Raw genomic sequence first — 22,417 nt, forward strand, 5'->3', positions numbered from 1 at the left:
ACAGGAGTTTGAGTATTGCATGATGTTGGAAGGAAAAGCGTCCACCAAGCCATATCTCCTCAAATGTAAAGGCGTCGGTTATTGGCTTCAAATGGTATAATTGTAGGTGTCAAACTGAAATGGCAGGAGAATTAACAAATTATCAAACAAGTGTATAGACCTCCCAAGTGGATTTTGTTTTAGGAGTTGAGGATTAATGTAATATTGTTAGGGGGAAAAAACTAAAAGAAGTGGAAAATATATGTACAGAAATATTTATAAAAAAGGAAAACATAACACTAACAGCATTTAGAAAATCAAAATGTTTTCAAATGGTAGTGGTCACATAAAGTATTTAAAAGTTAATACCAGACATGGGTATAATCCCACAGACGTTCTTTGTCCCTTAGCATGCTTAGCCCTTTCTGCTATCACTGTTCAAGTACATGGTCAACCTTTCTCTACATTCCTCCTACATATAAAGCTTTCTACAAAACACAAACCAAAAATGATTAGAGAAACCTCAAGACAACACACCTGACTGGTAAATCCACTGTGGTTTGAAGTGGCTCTATGGACTGACTGACTGGAGGACTACAGTGCATATTTCTCTCCTCATTGGTATGCTCTACCATGTTTCCTTCCCTCCCGTCGCCATTCACCCGCATACATACCACTCAGCACAAGGTGATCCATTCATATGCTGCAGAATGCTGTGTGGTTGTCTCATCAAACCTGTCAGAAACTCACTGAAATGTGAGGAGAATATCAACATTACCCATGATCGTCCTGAAAATGACAACGGTGACCTTTACAGTTGCAAACAGAGGGATTGGAGGAGGACAATATGTAGTGTCAAAAGAGCCTAAAGAATTGAGCTAATGCACTGCTGGAGACCATTGGAAACATGAAGGAATAGGAACACAGAGATCTGCTCTAACCTTCTGCCAATCAGTCAAAATCCTACCCTGTCCTTCACCGAGGGGATGATATCAGGTTCTAGCTTCAAGAAGAAGAGGGAGGATGTATGATGAAGAATAGGGAGTTGGGGGGAGTTTAGGAGAAAATAGATGGCATCTGAGGATAAAGCTACGGTGAAGTGTACTGGTCGCTAAATAACCAGGCAGTCTCCTTAGCGTGGGTCGTACATGTTGGCCAGTTTCTTAAAGCGTGGTCCCCAGTCGTTGAGGTAGTCATAGTCCTGGTCGCCGTCTGAGCTGGCTGAGGCGATGGAGCTCAGGCTGCCTGCCAGGGAGCCATCACCCTCGTAGTCATAGATCAGAGCTGTGTCGTAGGGCGGGATGTTGGGGTCATGGTCTGCTGCCTCCAGGCCCTGTGGAGACACAAATAGGCAAGAAATACATTTGTTTCTCTCTGGGGATTTGGACCGTTCTTATTTCAACTGACTAAAACAATAGGCCAGGGCCATGATGGAATCCTTTCTCACATCATTGATGAAGTCCTCAATGTCAGTGGGGTCCGCTGGGGGTTTCCGTGGATACGAGGGGGAGGGCAGGTTGTCTGGGTAGTCTTTCCTGAGTGGCTGCTTTCCCCTGGGGATGCCAGAGACGGGAGGGTAGAAGGATATTGGGAGTGGTCCCACATCCGCTGGGTTCCTCAGTAGGTCAATGTTGAAGGCATTCTAGTGAGAGTAAAGGATGAGGAATATGAAGTGTCTACAGGACAGAGGTGATATTGTCACCAGATAACTTGGTTCTGCCAGCTGTAACATGTTATAATGTCTGACCTCATCCTCCTCTCCACCACCCTGCTCGTCGTAGTTCAGGACGTTGTCACGAATGTCTTCGTCTGAATCCCCCACCAGCAGCCCCTCTCCTTTCTTCATATGATGCCGTCTGCAGTTACCCACGGCTACAGCCAGGAGCAGCAACACTGAGAACACAGAGACCCGTCTCACTGCACAGAAACATTTGGGAAAATGTGTGTGTTCGTGTAGCGATGTGCTTTGTTCAGGTGTTGTTCAGGTTTACATGAGGTATAGCTTACAGAGCAGGAGTGCGATGCTGGCCATGATGACCAGTAAGGCGATGAAGCTGACACCAACTCGTGTTCCAAATATGGCAGCAGCTTCGGCCTTACATTCACCGTCTTTCCCACACGGACACACCGTCACATTGACCTGAGCGTATGCACTGAGACTTGGGGTGCCAGAGTCAGTCACCAACACAGTGACAGCATACTCCCCTGTCTCCAGCTCTACCAGGGGTCGCAGCACTGCATGAGTCTCTAGAGAGAGAACAACACAAACACCGAGAGAGAGAGAGGGAGTTGGAATGAGAAGACATAACATATCCTGCGTGGACTATAGGAGTGTCTAATTCTGTCCTTACCATTGACCTGTATGATGGTCCAGTTGGCAGACACATTGATGTCTTGCAGGTGGAAGGTGAAGGGTTCAGCATGAGGGGGCAGGTCCTCATCCACAGCAGTCAGGAACAGACCAGATGTCTTCCGGCCTGACTCGCTGCACACCGTCCCCATCAGGGGGAACAGCTGAGGGAAGAAGTCATTGGTCTCCCGCAACGTGATCACCAGAGACGCTGTGGTCGAGATTCCACCAGCATCTAGGAGGAAATGGCATCATTATTCACTGTCACTTCCTGCTTGACCTGATGTCTCATGTTATGTGAGGTGAAGCAGTGGCTAACTCGGGATACTCACCTGTGTCTGTGACTCTGATGACTGCATTGTAAATGTTGTTCTTGACGTGAGGGGAGCGGACATTGAACGGTTTCCTGGCTGCGATTTCTCCAGTCTCGTGATTGATTATAAGCCATCCCTCAGGATCTCTGAGTATGTCATACCTGATTGATATGACAGCAATGTTTTCATTTCCTTATAGATGCAGATAGTATATAAACTTATATTCTTATATATTCAGTGTAAACACAAATGAAAGAGTTCTCCAGTGCACCAATCTTACTTGAGTTTTGCATTATCAGGATCGTAGGCGATGTTACTGGCCAGCACGGTGCCAGGGACCACAGACTCAGGAACCAAGATCTCTATGGGGTCTTTAATAAAGCGTGGGGCCTCGTTCTCATTCACCACGGTCACCACCACTGTGGCACTGCTTACGGGGTTCTTGGGGGCCTTGATGCTGAGAGGGTTCACATTCTCCACTGTCAGAGTCAGAGTATACACCTCTTGGGACTCGTAGTCCAGAGCCTGCAATAATAAAAAAAAGGCAGAGGTTTTGAAAGACAGCTTGGATAGTTAGTCACCACTAGATGGGGTAACAGTGTCATGTATCAAGGCCTGGCTCTGACCACTGTGTGTGAACACATGCTCTATACTCTATATAGGATCTATATAAACTGGATTAACTGATTGTCATGTTTGTCATTCTAACATGGAGCCAGAATGTCTCCCCACACAATCCCTCCCGTCCTCCTGCCGGATGGAGAATAACTTACCTTCACCACTGACAGAATACCCTCATTGGTCACAGGGTCTGTGCGAATGGCAAAGTTCCTAGAGGGGTTGCCCTTGGCGATGGTGTATTTTGTCTCCCAGTTTCCTGTCCCTGGCTCATCATTGTCTGTGGCGTTGACCCAGCCAATCACGAAATCTACTTTGTTCTCCACAGCTGACATAGTGTACTGTATTCAGGAAACAGAGACACAAAGGAGTTGTGTTTAGTTTATATAAACACATGTGAATGTGCATGTCTATATTTTGAAGCTGGTCTGAATGATGTGTCCATATCGTTTATATCATCTGATAAAAGTCAATTGATGGAAGGGAGCTAACAGTTTCTGAGATTAAACAGTGAAACTCACCAGGTATGGGGAGAATCGTGGGGGATTGTTGTTGATGTCAATCACATGTATGACAGCATTGGCAAAACTGGTTAACCCCATGCCTGACATGTCAGCAACCTGCAGTATCAACCTAAAACCTTTAACCACCTGTACGGAATGCACAGACGTTCACAGTCATTTATGGTATATTATTTCACATGAATTAGTTTTTCCTTTCAAACACCTTTCAAAATATTGTGCTTCTGTTGAACCAGAAAGGGCATGACCTAAATAATGGGTCAATGAAAAGGCAAAGGAAGAGCCCCTACCTCCCAGTCTAGCCCCACGTCTCGTGTGTAAATGGCCCCTGTCTCGTTGTTGATGCCAAACATGGTCTTATTGATGCGGAGAGGCGGGATGCTCTCCTGGCCAATGATGGAGTAGCTCAGGATAGCGTTGTCTGTGGTTGGGTCGTCAGCATCAGTCGCAGTCACAGACATCACAGATGTGCCTGTTAAAACAACATCAATCACTCTCTCAGTTCACTACCCAATCAGTTGACATTTTGTGTACCGACTGCGTGTACATCCACCGTGTGTGTAGGTGATGCATCTGTTTACCTGGTACGGAGAATTCATAAACGGATCCAGCAAACTCTTTCTGGGAGAAGTTGGGCCGGTTATCATTTTGATCCAGTACTACGATCTCAATGGTGGAGGGATTCTCCAGTCTCTCTCCACTGGGCGACAGGGCAAAGGCTTTCAGCTATAGAGAACAGAAACAGGACATTACTCACATGTTTCTCGACATCCTCTTTTCATTCATAGTGTTTGCTGCTCTTACACGATTCTCAGTTTATTGACTGTGATTTGATTTGGGTCGATATTCAGCTGCTCATGTATACCTGCGAAGAAAACAACCCACTATAGTAACCTACTTCCTTCCTTCCTCACTCAACCAAGACAGTCAATTTAATAAAATCGCAGTGGTAGATGTTTAGTTGAAAAACATTGAATGACATGCTAACATTGAATAACATGCTATTATGTCATGTGACATTCCTTGTTACCCAAACAAAAGAAGGGTTCTGGCTGACCTGCAGCGACATAGTATAATTTACGTGTCAAAGGCAATAGTGCTAATGTCTCTCCTGTGAGTTGTACCGTGAAGCTTCTGTATTTCTCTCTGTCCAGGGGAATCATGCTCCTGATCCAGCCCGTTTTATCGTCTATCTCAAACAGGTTCTTAGGGTCCTGGTCAACCCCTGGTCCTTCCAGCTTGTAGATCACTTCTCCGGTGAAAATCTTGTCTGATTTGATCTGGAGGAACAAACAACACAGGAGGATGTCTGGGTGAGAATCTCCTTGGAAGGGTGAGAGGAGAGTGAACTGAACAGAACAGCACATAGAGTACCAGATGTGAGTGTGGTCACTGATGGGAACAGAGAGGGAGAGCAACAGCACATAACTGGTTAGTGGTTCTGCAGGTCAGAGAGGCCAGCGTGGCTCTTTCATGCTCAGTTTAAAGGGCTGTCTGTCTGGACAATAACCATGTTCACTTTAGTCTGAGAGCAGTGGGTTGTCTTGATCACGTGACTGATCTTACATACCGTGTTTGGTAAGATCACTTTCACTGGAATAAAGTGTCAGTGTTACCCTAACATTTACGTTGTAGTCACTTAGCCAACACTCTTATCAGTTAATGTGTACAATATAGAGGCCCTAACATCAGTATAGATGAGATGTCGTAATACAGTACCTGGACCAGGTTTTCAGGGACTTGCTTGCTGTTCTCCAGCACCCTGATTGGAGGGATGATCCAGTCCCTCTTCACCCTGCTCAGACCCCCACTGCTCCTCTGTCTCCATGGATACAGGACCGCTGGGTTCAGGTCCTCCCTGCCCGCTTGGCCGCTGCTCCCGACCTGGGGGCAACAGAATGGGATTCATTTAAGAGAGCCAGTATACCCAATTCATTCAATGACAACTTCCATTTAGATGGTCTGAGTGAGGGCCATACATTTCTGGATGAATGAAGTCATTGAAATCATGATTCACATTCTTCATGTCAAGGAGTACAGAACCCAAATACATTTGTATATTTTTGGTAGTCGTGTTGTGGCTACTAATATCAGTTGGTGAGGGGTGCAGCAGCTGGCCTCTCTCTGTGGCCTGGTGGTGGTTGAATGGTGACCCCCCCCCTGCCCCGTCCCTAAAGTGGGTGAGGGGGTGGAGAGGCATGCGTTCAGTTTTCACACACTACATCTCCAGCGCTTAATTTGTAAAGTGGGAGGTGCCGGAAACAAAAAGAGGGGGTGCTCTGGGGGGGTGCTCGGAAATACCAGAACGTATGAAAATAAATCACTTTTATAATAAAGCAAGGTGCTTGCATAAGTTGCACATATGGGGACAATTTTTTTGTAGCCTAGCATCCGGGGAAAAATGTGGCCTTTTATAAGCGCATTTCATGCAATTCTACATACCGTAAATTCCCGGACTATAAGCCGCAACTTTTTTCCCAGCTTTGAACCTCGCGGCTTAAACAATGACGCGGCTAATATATGGATTTTTCCCGTTTTCAATTTTTTTTTTTTTTTTTTTAAACACATTCTGTGACATGCTCAGTTTTTTGGCGGCATGAAGCTTTCATTAGACCAATGAAATTGTCGAACGGGTTAAAATTCAGTGGGTGCGGCTTATATTCAGGTGCGCTTAATAGTCCGAAAATTACGGTAATTTTAGATGACTGGAGACTTTACCGGAGACTTTACCTCACAAATGATCTAAATGACAGGCTACTTTTACAATGACAGACACAATCTGAGATCAATAAAAAAATGACATTGTCTTGAATCCCTCAATAGCCTAGGCCTAGGTGTGTGGAGACACACTGAGTATACCAAACATTAGGAATACATTCCTAATATTGAGTTGCACCCCACCCCCCTTTTGGACTCGATTCATCGGGCATGGACTCGACAAGGTGTTGAAAGTGTTCCACAGGGATGCTGGCCCATGTTGACGCTAATGCTTCCCAGAGTTGTGTCAAGTTGTCTGGATGTCCTTTGGGTGGTGGACCATTTTTGATACACACGGGAAACTGTTGAGCGTGAAAAACCCAGCAGTGTTGCAGTTCTTGACACAAACCAGTTTCTCCTGGCACCTACTATCCAGCCTGGTCTCATAGACTAGACGTAATATAGTAAATGTAAATCCTGGACACTCAAATTAGTATGATATGTTACGTTTGGCATATGGTTACTTAAGGCAAAAACGAAAGTAGAGTGGTTGGATAGGTGGAACAACCTTAGCATTTTAGCTAATTAGCAACTTTTCAACTACTTACTACTTTTTATCTACTTTACAACTACTTAGCATGTTAGCTAACCTTAACCTAACTCCTAAACTTAACCCTAACCCCTAGCCTATCTAATGTTAGTCAGCAAGCTAACATTGGCCACCTAGCTAGAATTCGTAATATAGCATACATTTTGCAAATTAGTAGTATATACAGTTGAAGTTGGAAGTTTACATACACCTTAGCCAAATACATTTAAACTCAGTTTTTTCGCAATTCCTGACATTTAATCCTAGTAAAAATTCCCTGTCTTAGGTCAGTTAGGATCACCACTTTATTTTAAGAATGTGAAATGTCAGGATAATAGTTGAGAGAGTGATATATTTCAGCTTTTATTTCTTTCATCACATTCCCAGTGGGTCAGAAGTTTACATACGCTCAATTAGTATTTGGTAGCATTGCCTTTAAATTGTTTAACTTGGGTCAAATGTTTCAGGTAGCCTTCCACAAGCTTTCCACAATAAGTTGGGTGAATTTTGTCCCATTCCTCCTGACGGAGCTGGTGTAACTGAGTCAGGTTTGTAGGCCTCCTTGCTCGCACACGCTTTTTCAGTTCTGCCCACACATTTTCTATGGGATTGAGGTCAGGGCTTTGTGATGGCCACTCCAATACCTTGACTTTGTTGTCCTTAAGCGATTTTGCCACAACTTTGGAAGTATGCTTGGGGTCATTGTCCATTTGGAAGACCCATTTGCAACCAAGCTTTAACTTCCTGATTGATGTCTTGAGATGTTGCTTTAATATATCCACATAAATTTCCTGCCTCATGATGCCATCTATTTTGTGAAGTGCACCACTCCCTCCTGCAGCAAAGCACCCACACAACATGATGCTGCCACCCCCGTGCTTCACGGTTGGGATGGTGTTCTTCGGCTTGCAAGCCTCCACCTTTTTCTTCCAAACATAACCATGGTCATTATGGCCAAACAGTTGTATTTTTGTTTCATCAGACCAGAGGACATTTCTCCAAAAAGTATGAACTTTGTCCCCATGTGCAGTTGCAAACCGTAGTCTGGCTTTTTTATGGCGGTTTTGGAGCAGTGGCTTCTTCCTTGCTGAGCGGCCTTTCAGGTTATGTCGACATAGGACTCATTTTACTGTGGATATAGATACTTTTGTACCTGTTTCCTCCAGCATCTTCACAAGGTCCTTTGCTATTGTTCTGGAATAGATTTGCACTTTTCGCACCAAAGTACGTTCATCTCTAGGAGACAGAATGCGTCTCCTTCCTGAGCGGTATGACGGCTACGTGGTCCCATGGTGTTTATACTTTCGTACTATCGTTTGTACAAATGAACGTGGTACATTCAGGCGTTTGGAAATTGCTCCCAAGGATGAGCCAGACTTGTGGAGGTCTAGAATTTTTTTTCTGAGGTCTTGGCTGATTTCTTTTGATTTTCCCATGATGTCAAGCAAAGAGGCACTGAGTTTGAAATACATCCACAGGTACACCTCCAATTGACTCAAATTATATCAATTAGCCTATCAGAAGCTTCTAAAGCCATGACATAATTTTCTGGAATTTTCCAAGCTGTTTAAAGGCACAGTCAACTTTGTGTATGTAAACTTCTGGCACACTGGAATTGTGATACAGTGAATTATAAGTGAAATAATATGTCTGTAAACAATTGTTGGAAAAATTACTTGTGTCATGCACAAAGTAGATGTCCTAACCGACTTGCCAAAACTATAGTTTGTTAACAAGAAATGTGTGGAGTGGTTGAAAAACAAGTTTTAATGACTCCAACCTAAGTGTATGTAAACTTCCAACTTCAACTGTGGTATGTTTTGCAAATTCATAACATATTGTACGTTTTTCAAATTCGTGTCATATAATACGAATTGTATTTCATAACATGTCATACGAAATAGGTGATGGACATCCACAAATAAATACATACCATACGAAACGTAATATACCATACTAAATGGAGTATACCATACTAAAAGCAGTATCTCGGATCACGTACAGAATAATACGAAATGGTCTGAGACCAGGTTGTACTACCATAACCCATTCAAAGGCACTTAAATCTGTTGTCTTCCCCATTCAGCCTTTGAATGGCACACACACAAGCCATGTCTCAAGGCTTAAAAATCCTTCTTTAACCTGTCTACTCCCCTTCATCCACACTGATTGAAGTGGATTTATTAAGTGACATCAATAACGGACCAATTCACCTGGTCACCTATGTCATGGAAAGAGCAGGTGTTCTTAAAGTTTTGTATACTCAGTGTATATTGTACACTGAACAAAAATATAAACGCAACATGCAACAATATCAAAGATGTTACTGAGTTACCTAATCTATGGATTTCACATCTAGGAATACAAATACAGTATGCATACAGTGCCGTGAAAAAGTATTAGCCCCCTTTCTGATTTTCTGTACTTTTGTATATTTTTGATACTGCATGTTATCAGATCTTCAACCAAAACCTAATATTAGACAAAAGGAACCTGAGTTTACAAATAACCCCAAAAATATTATACTTATTTTATTTATTTCATGAACAGCTATGCAACACCAAATTCCCCTGTGTGAAAAAGTAATTGCCCCCTTACACTAAATAACTGGTTGTGCCACCTTTAGCTGCAATGTCTGCAGCCAAACGCTTCCTGTAGTTGTTGATCAGTCTCTCACGTCGCTGTGGAGGAAATTTTTCCCACTCTTCCATGCAGAACTGCTTTAACTAAGCGACAGGGTTTTCAAGCATATACTGCTCGTTTCAAGTCCTGCCACGACATCTCAATTGGGATTAGGTCTGGACTTTGACTAGGCCATTCCAAAACCTCAAATTTGCTGCTTTTTAGATGTAGAACTTTTTTTTTCATGTAGAATTGATTGTGTTTTGGATCATTGTCTTACTGTATGACCCAGCTGCGCTTCAGCTTCAGCTCACAGATGGATGGCCTGACATTCTCCTGTAGAATTATCTGATACAGAGCAGAATTCATGGTTCCTTCTATTAAGACAAGTCATCCAAGTCCTGAGGCAGCAAATCATCCCCAAACCATCAGACTACTACCACCACCATGCTTGACCGTTGGTATGAGGTTCTTACTGTGGAATGCAGTGTTTGGTTTTCGTCAGATATAATGGGACCCATCTTGTCCAAAAAGTTGACTCAAGTTTGCCAAAAAGCACCTGGAAGCACCTGGATGATCATCAAGACTCTTGGAAGAATGTTCTATGAGTCAAAAGTATAACTTTTTGGACGACATGGGTCCCATTATGCCTGCCGAAAACAATTACTCTCATGTTCATTCTCATTCTCTATCACGCACGCTCTGCCTTTATCTCAAGCACACACTCAGACACACACACACCAGCTGTCACCTATAGATTTAGTTCCCATGCTTTCCCACCCTCTCTCTTTCTCACACTTACAGACTCCCCTTTATGTTCAACTTTGCACCTGACTAGGGGTTGGGGGTCACCTTACGAATCCGCTCTGACAGAATTCTTCACCCACACATTCAAACACACATTCCTTAAGAAAGACACCGCCTGTCATCACTCCTCAGAAGAAAAATCTCAGCATTTAGTGGTAACAAGATGATCACGGTCATTGGCAGATGTCTATATAAAAATTTGCTTGCTAAAAAGATACAGGAAAGATAACGCTTTTTGTTCTCATTCAGCTTTTCATCGTCAATCTTGAAGTCTGTAGTAACAACTTGTAATTACAGAGTAATAACATGCTAATACAACTAAACAGAATATGGAACATTGACCATAGCCCATTCCACATGTGACTCTTTCCATACATAAAGACACTGATATGCGAAATACATTATTAGATTGAATCACTATTGTGTATTGGGACATGGTGGCCCTTCCCTGTCTCTTAGGCCTGGAGACATGGCACACTGGCACTTTGTCACGCTGCTGTAACGTACAGTCTGAGGAGAATGTCAACTATGAGTGCCATGTGCAGGCTGAGTTAGGAGCAGACTATACTTAGAGTGCTCTATATTCCTGACCCCGACCCTAAGCCACTGGTGTAGCCTCCCTACGCTCATACAGAGATGTTTACACTCACATACCAGGCTAGACAGCAAAGCCTTCTCACCTTCCACTACCGCTCTGATCACAGATCAGAGATCAAGCTACGACCAGTCAGAGGCAAAAGGCCCTGTTCAATCAAAATCTGTAACTGGATGACGCGGTTAAGGCTGAAACTACATTCCTGTTGAATTCCTGATTCATCCGCTCTGCTCGGCAACTTATGAATTCAAACTGGCTTTTTTTGTTGTGGGGTTACTGGTTTTGATTGAATACAACAACAGCCCAGGAAGAATAACTCAAGTAATAGCATATACTATCAGAATTAGAGAAATAGATGTTGCGGGCTAGCCTTGTGAACCAGAACTGACCACTGTGATCCTGTTTAGTTTCGTGAGATCAGGTTGTTGAATGGGACTCGAGGTCTAATTTGGAAAGAGCCTGCGACATTCTGAAGAGGATCGGCAGACAGACCCAGTTAAAATCATTGTGTTATCTCCTGTGGTCTCCACTCCATCTGGGTGGCCAACAAACCCAGGAGGGCTCTGTAATGTTTCCACCTCTTTTCCAGTTCAGCAGGGACTGGGCTACACCTAGGAGTCATCTTACCAATTAGCACCAGTCACCTCTGACAGCTAGGGTGAAGGACAGCAGACCTTGTCTTTCTTCTCACCAACATTAACTGTTTTAGGGACTTTTTCCCGATACTTTTACACCTTGGCCTCTCACCCTGTGGCCAGCAGTTGCCTGGTGTCTCTTGGGGGTCAACACCCCCGTTAACACAGTGAGGAGTACTGCGCTCTGAAGTAGGTAGATAGAGTAAGGAACCTTCTATGAGTCTGCTGTTGACATAAAGTGTCTCGCGGTACCAAACCAGATCATACTTTATACACAACCTTTCATTTGTTTATTTGCTTTGATTTGCAGCCTGGTTAATGATGCGGCCAAGAGGAGGGAATAATCTGGCAAACGTATTGGGGAAGTTAAAGTATCAGAACAGATGTGTTATTGCAGTCAGTGTTGCTGAGATCAAGGTCAACACCAAGCTTGATATACAACTATGCAGAGTATCTCAATAAATTAGTATTTCAAAATCACTGTGTATTTCACAATCAAAACATCCAGGATGGTCCCGTGTGGCTCAGTTGGTAGAGCATGGTGTTTGCAACGCCAGGGTTGTGTGTTCGATTTGCACGGGGGACCAGTACGGAGAAAAAATGTATGAAATGTATGCATTCACTACTGTAAGTCGCTCTGGATAAGAGCGCCTGCTAAATGACTAAAATGTAAAAATGTAAATGTATTCGCGGTGTGTGATAACGTTGACAGTCAAAAGGTTTGCGGCAACGTTTCGACATAATAATCGGTTGCTGTGACGAAAATACTGCTCAGACTGACCCCACACTGAGGAGCTGAAGCGAGACGGTCACACTGTCATGGGTAGTGCCAGCAGCAAGGACCCTTGGCAACACTCTCGGGTTGTCTCTAAAAATAGCTTTGAAAGTGTGCCAATCTCTCAGACTCATTTAGATCCTGCATTTTGTGAATGAAACTTAGCTGCTAAGAGACCAACATCTGTCCCATGGAGTGGACAATTATTTACTGAGGCTTGGTAGATAGAACATTATGCCGTTGTCTACTATAGTATCAAGGATGAAATGATTCCAATTCATGCTGTTGAGTCAAGGATGCTCAGTTGGGGGAGGGATTTCAAATGATAAACAACAACAAAAAACAAGTGCCTTGAAAATGAGAGAGAGAAAAAGTTACACACACACACACCCATGGATGGGACATGGTGGGGGAGCATGACTGATGCCCTTCCCTTATGTTTTCAGAGCTATTACAAGCTTGCACCAACTGTATGAGGTATGTCATGAGAGTAGTAACTCTGTTTGAAATGTATATTTTTGGTTTACAGTAGTAGCTGCTGTGTGATAAAACACTTATTTTTGCTTAATTCACTCCATTTACCGCGGCTGGACATAGGGTCATAGTCAGTGCAAGAGACACAGATATTTGCCGTTACTCATACATATCTAGACAGAAACATAAGGCTTTTATAATTACAATATGATTTTGCTAGAGTTCCAATTCTATGTCTGCTTTGTTACAGATTCGAACAGTAAGTCATAGCTTTAGAGACTTGCCTCTCTAAAATAGAATAGAAAATAGACCCCTGAGTCAGCCATGTGCTAGCTGAGTGGAGGTACAGTCTGTGTATGGGAGCTGGCCAGAGTGCCACAGCATGAGCAGGAGGGGAAGAGGGAGAGAATGCAGGCAGCATGCCTGACAATCCCTCAGGCCATGGGGTGGAGGGTCAGACAGGTGCCCCTGTTCCCCTCATGGTCCCCCTTCGTCACTGTTCCACAGGCTCATTCATTGTCTTGTAATGAGCATCTACCTCGCTTCCCACCCCCTCAGCTATGGCTTCTTGGGCCTCCTATTTTTGGGGGTACGGGCCAGGGTTTCACAAAAGCAGATGTCTGAGCTTCATGAATGCTGACCTAATGGGAACGATGAGAGTTACTTAGGACTCCGCTCCCAGAGTGTGGGAGTGAAAATAGCGCTTGTTAATTTGGCGTGCAATTTTATTAAAACCTGGGAGGTTATACCAGGACCGAAACCACTTCCTCATCTCATGATGTCATCGTTATTTCTCTCTCCCAGCTCTGGCTCTGGAGTCTTCCCACCACCACCACCCTCACCACCACTCCTACCACCACCACTCCCACCACCACCACCCTCACCACCACTCCTACCACCACCACTCCTACCACCACCCCTACCACCACCACTACTACTACCACCACCACCACCCTCACCACCACTCCTAACACCACCACCCTCACCACCACCCCTACCACCACCACCACCCCTACCACCACCACCTCTACCACTACCCCTTCTTCGCTCCAGGGTCAGTCCTCTTTCAGAGGGTCATGATAGAAGTCCAAGGAGAGACCATTACTGTGCCCATTAACACTGCTGTTTTTGTTCCATCGGCCTTGTCTGCCACTGCCATGCCCTTATCTCATTCAAAAGAAAATACATTACCTTTTGTGTCAGAGAGAAAACATCCTTTGATGCAAGGCATCAGGTGCTCTGAATGAGATGGGATAACAAGTGTCCCATTTCAAAAATGTATTTTCCTGTTCCTTTCCATGTAATGTTTGTCACATCTGTTGTGAATGGAACATGAACACAAAGACTAAATGGAACCTGTTTTCTAACAACATGAAGAGAGAGACCCTATCCTTTGAAGGGTCACTAATTGGTCAATGACTCAGCTGGTGAAAATGGAGGTAACACCAAAGCCTGTTACAACATTGTCTCTTTCCTAATTTGTCTTTCCTTCATCTTCGTGCCCTTTCTCCTCACCTCACATTGGAGGGGAAGATCCAAGGCCTATCCACTCAGATCTTTGAGAAAGAGGTGAGGAGAGTGGATGCCAGCAATCAAGGAAATATGAATTGGGAAAGAGCCCTTGCGAAAGATAATCTCTGGTAACAGTGCACTGGCATAGTGGTTTTAATGTTGATTCTGCCCCTGTAGTGGAGTCCCTTCCTGTTCCTGAAACCCAAGTCTGTGTAAAACAGAAAGCATCCACACAGACAGAACAGGCCTGTGATTCAGACGCTGAGCAGCTGTACTGAGTGATTTCTTCCAATGAGCATGAACTCAGCACCGGCTGCTGCTTTATGGACGGATTTGTCCCTGATTTCATGGTTTAGGGAGTGGCCGACTCCTCTTTCCGCTGCGGGGATTACTGAGCAGGACAAATGGCATCAAGATCGCATCTGCGAACAGCTGCTGGCCAACATGACCGCCTCTATGAACAGAGCCCACGCTCTGTAGGCAACACAACCCTCTTTCCCAGGGATATTCTCAAAAACAACACAGCCTTCCTCCCATTGGGGTAGATGTAGTAGGTGTTTGTGAAATCTCACCAGCCACTTTCCACTCACTGGGTTGTAACACCTCAAACTCACATACAGTCGTATGAAAAAGTTTGGGCACCCCTCTGAGGCGGCATAATAATTTACTCTGTCGTCACAGAAAATGATCACAGTGGCATGCCATTCATTTTCTAATAAAAGCTGAGTACTGGGGTATTGTCCAGACAAAGATTTTTAGTGTAGCATTATTAAGTTGTATGAAATTAAATCAGATGTGAAAAATAGGCTATGCAAAAATGTGGGCACCCTTGTCATTCTGTTGATTTGAATACCTGTAACTACTTAGCACTGATTAATTGGAAAACACAATTGGTTTGGTGAGCTCATTAAAGCCTTGAACTTCATAGACAAGTGCATCCAATCATGAGAAAAGGTATTTAAGGTGGCCAATTGCAAGTTGTTGTTCTCTTTGACTTTCCTCTGAAGAGTGGCAACATGGGGGCCTCAAAACAACTCTCAAATGACCTGAAAACAAAGATTGTTCAACATTATGGTTTAGAGGAAGGCTACAAAAAGCTATCGCAGAGATGTAAGCTGTCAGTGTCCACTGTGAGGAACATAGTGAGGAAATGGAAGACCACAGGCACAGTTCTTGTTAAGGCCAGAAGTGGCAGGCCAAGTAAAATATCGGAGAGGCAAAGGCGAAGGATGGTGAGAACGGTCAAAAACAGCCCACAGACCACCTCCAAAGACCTACAACATCATCTTGCTGCAGATGGTGTCACTGTGCATCGTTCAACAATTCAGCGCACGTTGCACAAGGAGAAGCTGTATGGGAGAGTGATGCGGAAGAAGCCTTTTCTGCACACACGCCACAAACAGAGTCGCTTGAGGTATGCAAACGCACATTTGGACAAGCCAGCTTCATTTTGGAATAAGGTGCTGTGGACTGACGAAACAAAGATTGAGTTATTTGGTCATAACAAGGGACGATATGCATGGCGGCAAAAGAACACAGCGTTCCAAGAAAAACACTTGCGACCCACAGTAAAATTTGGTGGGGGTTCCATCATGCTGTGGGGCTGTGTGGCCAGTGCCGGTACTGGGAATCTTGTTAAAGTTGAGGGTTGCATGGATTCCACTCAATATCAGCAGATTCTTGGGAATAATGTTGAAGAATCAGTCACAAAGTTGAAGTTACGCCAGGGCTGGATATTTCAACAAGACAACGACCCAAAACACTGCTCAAAATCTACCCGGGCATTTATGCAGATGAACAAGTACAATGTTGTGGAATGGCCATCCCAGTCCCCAGACCTGAATATCATTGAGAATCTGTGGGATGATTTGAAGCGGGCTGTCCATGCTCGGCAACCATCAAACCTAACTGAACTGGAGATGTTTTGGAAGGAGGAATGGTCCAAAATACCTTCATCCAGAATCCAGACACTCATTAGAGTCTATAGGAAGCGTCTAGAGGCTGTTATTTTAGCAAAAGGAGGCTCTACTAAATATTGATGTGATTTTTCTATTGGGGTGCCCACATTTATGCACCTGTCTAATTTTGTTTTGATGCATATTGCACATTTTCTGTTAATCCAATAAACCTCATTTCACTACTGAAATATTACTGTGTCCATCAGTTATTTGGTAGATCAAAATGAAATTGCTGATCCAAACACCCAATTATTTATAAATGGAAATAATGGAAATTGTCAGGGGTGCCGAAACCTTTTCACACGACTGTAGGTTAAACTTACACACAGAGCTAAAATAGTTATCTGATGTGCTGTATGTAACCAGAGTAACTAGGATCCTCTGGTATGAAGGATCTTGTTCTGTGGTTTTAGGTCTCTCACATCGGTCCACTCACAGATAGATTACTGAAATAGATTACATAATTCTATTCTCCCGATTCCTGCTTGCCAGCAAAAATTAAAGCAGGAAGCACCAGTGACTCGTTCTATAAAAAAGTGGTCATATGAAGCAGATGCTAAGCTACAGGACTGTTTTGCTAGCACAAACTGGAATATGTTCAGGCATTCTTTCGATAGCATTGAGGAGTACACGACATCAGCCATTGGCTTCATCAATAAGTGCATTGATGACATTGTCCCCACAGTGACCGTACGTACATACCCCAACCAGAAGCCATGGATTACAGGCTACATCCGCACTGAGCTAAAGGCTAGAGCTGCAGCTTTCAAGGAGCGGGACTCTAACCCAGAAGCTTATAAGAAATCCCGCTATGCCCTCCGACGATCCATCAGCAAATAACACTGAAACATGCATGAGAGCACCAGCTGTTCTGTGTGATCACTCTCTCCGCAGCCGATGTGAGTAAAACCTTTAAACAGGTCAACATTCAAAAGGTCGCAGGGCCAGACTAATTACCAGGACATGTACTGCGAGCATTTGCTGACCAACTGGCAAGTGTCTTCACTGACATTTTCAACCTCTCCCTGTCCGAGTCTGTAATACCAACATGTTTTAAGCAGACCACCATAGTCCCTGTGCCCAAGATCACTAAAGTAACCTGCCTTAATGACTACCGAACCGTAGCACTCACGTCTGTAGCCATGAAGTGCTTTGAAAGGCTGGTCATGGCTCACATTAACACCATTATTCCCATAAACCCTAGACCCACTCCAATTTGCATACCACCCTAACAGATCCACAGATGATGCAATCTCTATTGCACTCCACACTGCCCATTCCCACCTGGACAAAAGGAACACCTATGTGAGAATGATATTCACTAACAACAGCTCAGCGTTCAACACCATAGTGCCCTCAAAGCTCATCAACAAGCTGAGGACCCTGGGACTAAACACCTCCCTCTACAGCTGGATCCTGGACTTCCTGACGGGCCGCCCCCAGGTGGTAAGGGTAGGTAACAACACATCTACCACGGTGATCCTTAACACAGGGGCCCCTCAGGGGTGCGTGCTCAGTCCCCTCTTATACTCCCTGTTCACTCATGACTGCACGGCCAGGCACGACTCCAACACCATCATTAAGTTTGCCGATGACACAACAGTGGTAGGCCTGATCACCGACAATGACGAGACAGCCTATAGGGAGGAGGTCAGAGACCTGGCCATGTGGTGCCAGGACAACAACCTCTCCCTCAACATGATCAAGACAAAGGAGATGATTGTGGACAACAGGAAAAGGAGGACTGAGCACGCCCCCATTCTCATCGACGGGGCTGTAGTGGAGCAGATTGAGAGCTTCAAGTTTCTTGGTGTTCACACCAACAACAAACTAGAATGGTCAAAGCACACCAAGACAGTTGTGAAAAGGGCACGACAAAACCTATTCCCCCTCACGAGTCTGAAAAGATTTGGCATGAGTCCTCAGATCTTCAAAAGGTTCTACAGCTGCACCATCGAGAGCATCCTGACTGGTTGCATCACTGCCTGGTATGGCAACTGCTCGGCCTCCGACGCAAGGCACTGCAGAGGGTAGTGCGTATGGCCCAGTATATCACTGGCGCTGAGCTTCCTGCCATCCAGGACCTCTATACCAGGCGGTGTCAGAGGAAGGCCCTAAAAATGTTCAAAGTCTCCAGCCGCCGTAGTCATAGACTGTTCTCTCTGCTACCACACGGCAAGCGGTACCGGTGTGCCAAGTCTAGGTCCAAGAGGCTTCTAAACAGCTTCTACCCCCAAGCCATAAGACTCCTGAACATCTAATCAAACGGCTACCCAGACTATTTGCATTGCCCCCCCACCCCCTCTTTTATGCCGCTGCTACTCTCTGTTATTATCTATGCATAGTCACTTTAATAACTCTACCTACATGTACATATTACCTCAATTACCTCGACTAGCCGGTGCCCCCGCACATTGACTCTGTACCGGTACTCCCTGTATATAGTCTCATTATTGTTATTTTACTGTTGCTCTTTAATTACTTGTTCCTTTTATTTCTTATTCATATTTTTTAAACTGCATTGTTGTTTAGGGGCTTGTAAGTAAGCATTTCACTGTAAGGTCTACACCTGTTGTACTCGGCACATGTGACTAATGACATTTGATTTGAAGTATATGGATAATTCAAATCATGAATATGTATGTATGGGCCTTCAGGTGTGGAGTGGGTATTGGGCTATAGTCCATTGTTGATGATCCTGGTGTTCATGTTCTTTGGTACGTGTTTGTACTTAGTGTATTACTTTCAGATTACACATTTTGTGATGCAAGCTAAACCCCATAGGTTGCGTCATCACATACCTGTTCCTCTAAATCACAGAAAGACACATGGCCGATGGCCGGCGGCAAACTGTAACTAACTGGCATTCCCCGCGGCTGTTTCAATGATCTATTACGACCATCTTCTACGGCTGATGTCATTTACCATGTGCTTCTCGAATTGGATACACTAATAAAGAAAATGTGACTCAGATAGTTGCCCTTACCCATTTCAGAACTTTGTCATTATACAAATATACAGTAGGCTACACACTCTGCCATCATCAATTCAAAGTCATTGCTTAGAAAATAGTTTGAAGTGTTGCTATCCATACTTTTGGAAATGAATTAGCTGCAAACCTGCAACATCCATAATGATTTCAGGCCATTCAATAGAAGAGGTTACTGAGGGCCAATTGTCTAAGTCTCCAACCTGGGTTCCATTACATGTATAAACAGCCCTAGTGACTGAATGAGTTTTGAAGTTATGTTAGTAAAATGTCTGTTTACAATGTCATCCATTATGTGTCTTATAAATGGTGTTGATGACAAGCCTGCTAACAGTCGAGCCCTGATTTCCGCCTGATGTATAAAACATCAGCATTCGTTGGTCATTTACAAGAGTATTCATCATCTGATCTACAACGGTTCTGAAATGTTTAGATTAGCCAATAGCCACATTCACCTCTTCACATGATGTTTATCACTTCTATTGATGAAAATCAGTTTATGTTAAACAAAGCATATTTCATAAATTCAAACATAAACCATAGATTTACTAAATAAACAGCTAAAAGTTTGTCCCAGAACAGCTAACCCCTAACTGTGGAAATATAGAACAAACACAGCTAAAACGACTTAAATCACATTTAAACTGCAAGTCTGACAAGCAGACTGTGAGAAAATATCAAATGTAGCCCTTTGTAGCTCAGTTGGTAGAGCATGGAGCTTGTAACATCACGGTAGTGGGTTCGATTCCCAGGACCAGCCATATGTAAAATATATGCACGATGACTAAGTCGCTTTGGATAAGTGTCTGCTAAATGGCATATATATTATAGCCTGAAGTTGAAATGGTTCCAATTCTGTGTGATTTAAGAAAGTGTAGGCCATGAAGCCCATAGAGTGACACCACAGTACTCAGAGTAGTATGATGTTTCCTACCTGACCAAGGCCAGCCACCAGCACACACAGCACTGCCAACCCCCTTGATGCCATCTCCTGTGCCAGCATGCGATCTTCTCAACGAACCCCAAAACGTACTGTACCCAATGACCACGGTGGATCCTCTTTCTCAAACCAGTTTTAGGAGAAGCTCAGGGTTCCTGACAGTACTGGGCAATGGAACCAAATGTCTCAAATCCAAACCCCCTGTGTCTCTCCCTCTCTCTCTCTGGGCAGTGAGTGCAGAGGCGATTGAGTGACAGCACATGTGCGCTGGGGTGCATGGGAGGGCTGAAGTCTGAAATTCTAACCCCCTAGCCCTCCGAGTCTCCAACTGGGACACACCCCAGCTATGGGCAGGGAAATAGGGGGGTTCACTGGATGCAGAGAGAGAGATAGGGAGAGAGAAAAGGCAAGAGAGAGAAAGATGGATATATAGAGAGAGATTGAGATAGCAAGAAAGAGAGCGAGAGACAGAGAGAAAGAAAATGTAAAGAGAGGGACAGAGGGGAGAGAAAGAGTAAAGGAGAGATGGAGAGAAACATAAAGATAGAAAGAGAATGAGATAGTGAGGGAACGAGGGACAAAGAGGGAAATAAAGGAGTGTGGAGAGGAGTGTGGAAGAGCAGCTGGTGGCTGTACTGTGGAGAGAGCCCTGGGGAAGGTCAGTCCTCAGCAGAAGTGTTCAGTCTGTCACTGCTCTGCTCTGGCCTGCCTGCTGTCCCTTACCCTGGGCCACACAGCCCAGGAGGAGCCTCTACTGTATGTACACACTCGCACTTAACACTGCACTCACCCTCAATGTACTAATAAAATATTAATTGTCGCAAACAGAACACATGTCCACAACCACGTCATCTGACTGAACTCCCTCAATTCAGTTAGTGAAGGTCCTCTCTCTACCGTTCTGAACAGGTCATCTGCTTTTCACTAACTCTGGCACAGACACAAGCCTGTTGCCCAGCTGGAGGTAATTAAATGTCCTAAGAGTGCATATGGAACCTTTACTGTCCATGCAGTTCTGTTATGTGTATGTTGGGCCCTCAGAAATACAGACCATTTTCCCAACACCCTTTCATTTTCAGCTGTTTGGAGCACCATGTCAAAACAGCGGGTGAAGAAGATCTACTGCTCTCTGTGCATTATAGTATGGCACTTCTTTTATGGCAGTGGGGGATCTTTCAATGTGCTGAATCTCTCAAAAAGCATCCTTGAAGGGTGCCTGACTCTGCTGTTGTGAGGAGTCTTTAAAGAGCAGAGAGGAGGAGGTAGTGTTACGTTTGTGGAGCTAGGCCTCTCACCCAGTCCAGACTGTTGTTTTTCTCCTCAGAGAGTGCTGCTCACTTACTGATCTCTGTTTTTCACCCTGTGTGCTGACTGCTGATTGATATGAGGCGGCCAGAGGTGAGGAGAGGGGAGACTGAGGGGAGAGCGGGGGAGCCGCGAGGGATCTGAAAACCAGACTGTTCTCTACGCTACTCTCAATGTTCATCACCCCTGTCTCTGAGTGTTCTCTAGGGTCAGACGTTAAAATGAGTAGTTGGGAGTAAACACATTACACCTTTACACCAGGCACTTGCACAGATAGTAGTCAACCTGTGTCCAGCACATGCCCCCTTGTCCTCCCACTCATCCTTTTGGGTGGTGGTCTAATTTTTGTTGTATAAAGTTTTGTCGTTGTTGCTCTGAACCCATTGCCCACAAATCGTTGTGGCGTTGTCAAGTTCATAACCCCCCACCCCATCCATTGCTACCCAAGCCGGCTGGTCATTCGTTCTATCGGTTTGGTTGCTAGAGACGCGACCCAGTCGTTCAGTCTTTTTGTTCTGTATCTATGGACGCGACACAGTCGTTCGTTCTAAATGTTCCTTGCTATACTGGCTGGAAACGTTCTTATCCCTTTCTTGCTAGCTAGCCAACTACAGCTAATTTACAGTCACATCAAAAAGTGCAGCCGGAATAACAGCAAAGTAACTGCATTTGCATTTGTTTAAGCGGTTTTCTAGTGACATTTATTTGAATATATCCATAACAATGAGCTAATGAGG

General features: G+C 44.4%; 1 protein-coding gene across 1 annotated transcript; it reads right to left on the minus strand.

Annotated features, from left to right (window-relative positions):
- Positions 1-1,003: 1,003 nt before the first annotated feature.
- On the minus strand, positions 1,004-20,589 carry cdh15 (cadherin 15, type 1, M-cadherin (myotubule)). Its single transcript, XM_029721756.1, has 14 exons — positions 20,370-20,589; positions 5,502-5,666; positions 4,907-5,062; positions 4,364-4,508; positions 4,073-4,254; positions 3,783-3,911; positions 3,417-3,602; positions 2,924-3,168; positions 2,662-2,804; positions 2,331-2,564; positions 1,987-2,226; positions 1,727-1,872; positions 1,427-1,621; positions 1,004-1,312 (listed from the first exon to the last, which is right to left on the minus strand). The coding sequence occupies exons 1-14, from the start codon at positions 20,436-20,438 to the stop codon at positions 1,112-1,114; spliced, it is 2,436 nt and encodes an 811-aa protein (XP_029577616.1). The 5' UTR covers positions 20,439-20,589; the 3' UTR covers positions 1,004-1,111.
- Positions 20,590-22,417: the final 1,828 nt, after the last annotated feature.

This window comes from Salmo trutta, chromosome 29 (assembly GCF_901001165.1).
Source record: "Salmo trutta chromosome 29, fSalTru1.1, whole genome shotgun sequence".
Lineage (NCBI taxonomy): Eukaryota > Metazoa > Chordata > Actinopteri > Salmoniformes > Salmonidae > Salmo > Salmo trutta.